Source organism: Perkinsus marinus, assembly GCF_000006405.1.
Source record: "Perkinsus marinus ATCC 50983 genomic scaffold scf_1104296954118, whole genome shotgun sequence".
In the NCBI taxonomy this organism is placed as follows: Eukaryota; Perkinsozoa; order Perkinsida; family Perkinsidae; genus Perkinsus; species Perkinsus marinus.
In genome coordinates this window covers 1-1639 of record NW_003208255.1, presented here as the reverse complement: position 1 = coordinate 1639, position 1639 = coordinate 1, and the positions used below count along the sequence as shown (strand labels likewise).

Genomic DNA, 1639 nt, shown 5'->3' with positions numbered 1-1639 from the left:
TGGAGGTATGTGTCTCACGAAGACACTGTAGTTAGCGACACTCTCGCGGCACATAGAAGCATGCCGTTTGGCTGTGTACCACGAGAACTCAGTATATATCAAAAACAATGTTATTGAAAAAGTAATGTAGGAAGCAATCAGAGTAGACACCATTGACGGACTACGGGTCGCCAGGTGGCCCACGCTCCACCTAGCGAGCTCATCTTGATTGCCCGGTCCGGAACCCTGGTATTTATACACTGGTATCAAGTAGATAGCATTCAAACAGCCTACAACGGCCACTCTGGTACCAAGTCGCAATAGTCGGATAAACGCTATCGCGTCGAGGCCAGCGTTTTCGAGGAGCTCGTCATCAGTGATCTTGATAATACCAGGGATCCAACCCATGAAAGCACCATAGACTCTCGAGGACAGCGGACATCGTAACTTCTCTATACACTGACGAGGCTGGTAAAGTGACAGGAACCTGCCCCTCAGAGGACTGTAGATAGTGACCGCGGCAACAAAGGTACCCAAAAAGATGGCACCAGACAACAGGACGGCGCTCTGACCTAGTTGGATAGCTACGGTAGGAGTTGCTGACATAGCGACAAAATGCAGGGAAATGAACTGGAGGCGACTCGCAAGTCATACGCGGTTGGTCACCTGTATAGTTCACGTCGAGAGCACAGACACAAAGGCTACGCACAGCAACCAGGAGCAATATAGGAAAATATACACATGGTCAACTGCGTCGAAAATTTGAGAATACTTTAGGGATGAAAGTGTTGATATTTCTGCACTTGCTCCCAAAGTCATATATAGAAATTCATGATGTAGTGAAGTTGTGGAAGCGGATCCTGCCGAGACAAAAGGGAGTACATTGTAGAGGTTATCTCGCCCTGTGGACAAAACTCATTCGCATGATGAAAGTAAACAATTTAAGAGGCTAAAACTGATGATCCCTCGGGAGCTAATGTGCATCGATGCGATTCTAACTAGGCTGTGCTGTCAGTGTGGGACTTTGAACTCACACACACATGATGTAGTGAAGAAACCTAACATATATTCTAACACTGCTCGGTTATAGGCTTCATAGTTAAAATACAGAGTTCAGATAGAAATGTACAGAAGCCTATGAGCATTTCCTAAAATTCCTTCAGACTTACATATTGAAACACATGTACTTGTCCAGGTGCATATTTCCCCACACTCTACAGTGTGGTTTTCTGTGCTGGGCCAAGCTCCCGGCCTGACTGCGGTAGTCGGCCCTTTTGTAATAATGATAGAAGTGCTCACTACCTGAATGCTGACGAGTTAGAAACCAGGTAAATGCACACGAGATTCCATATCGTTGTCGAGCCGCTCGAGTAGTTCATTGTCGAGTACTCTTGGCAGGGGGAGTTCAGGGATGAGTTTCTCTGATGGGTATCTGAAGCTGTTTGTAACGTTATGGATCTCAAGTATATGTATATGACGTTAGGAAGGCTCAGTACGAGATCGAGCATGAAGTTGATGTTATGATGACCACTGAAGGCCCTGACCAAGTAGAGGCCGAGATGGACGGCTTCGGTGAATATGTTACTAAGAAGTGGCTAATTGTGCATTACACTTTCCTCGGCGAATATCAGAATGGTTATTCTGATTGGGGTTATGCGCA

General features: G+C 46.1%; 1 protein-coding gene across 1 annotated transcript; it reads right to left on the bottom strand.

Annotated features, from left to right (window-relative positions):
- Positions 1 to 164: 164 nt before the first annotated feature.
- Pmar_PMAR004888 (hypothetical protein) lies at positions 165 to 585 on the bottom strand (the record flags this gene model as incomplete). The annotated part of the gene is made up of 1 exon (XM_002776171.1): positions 165 to 585. A coding segment is annotated over one exon (421 nt), but the record flags the coding sequence as incomplete, so codon positions are not given.
- Between the last annotated feature and the right edge of the window lie 1054 nt (positions 586 to 1639).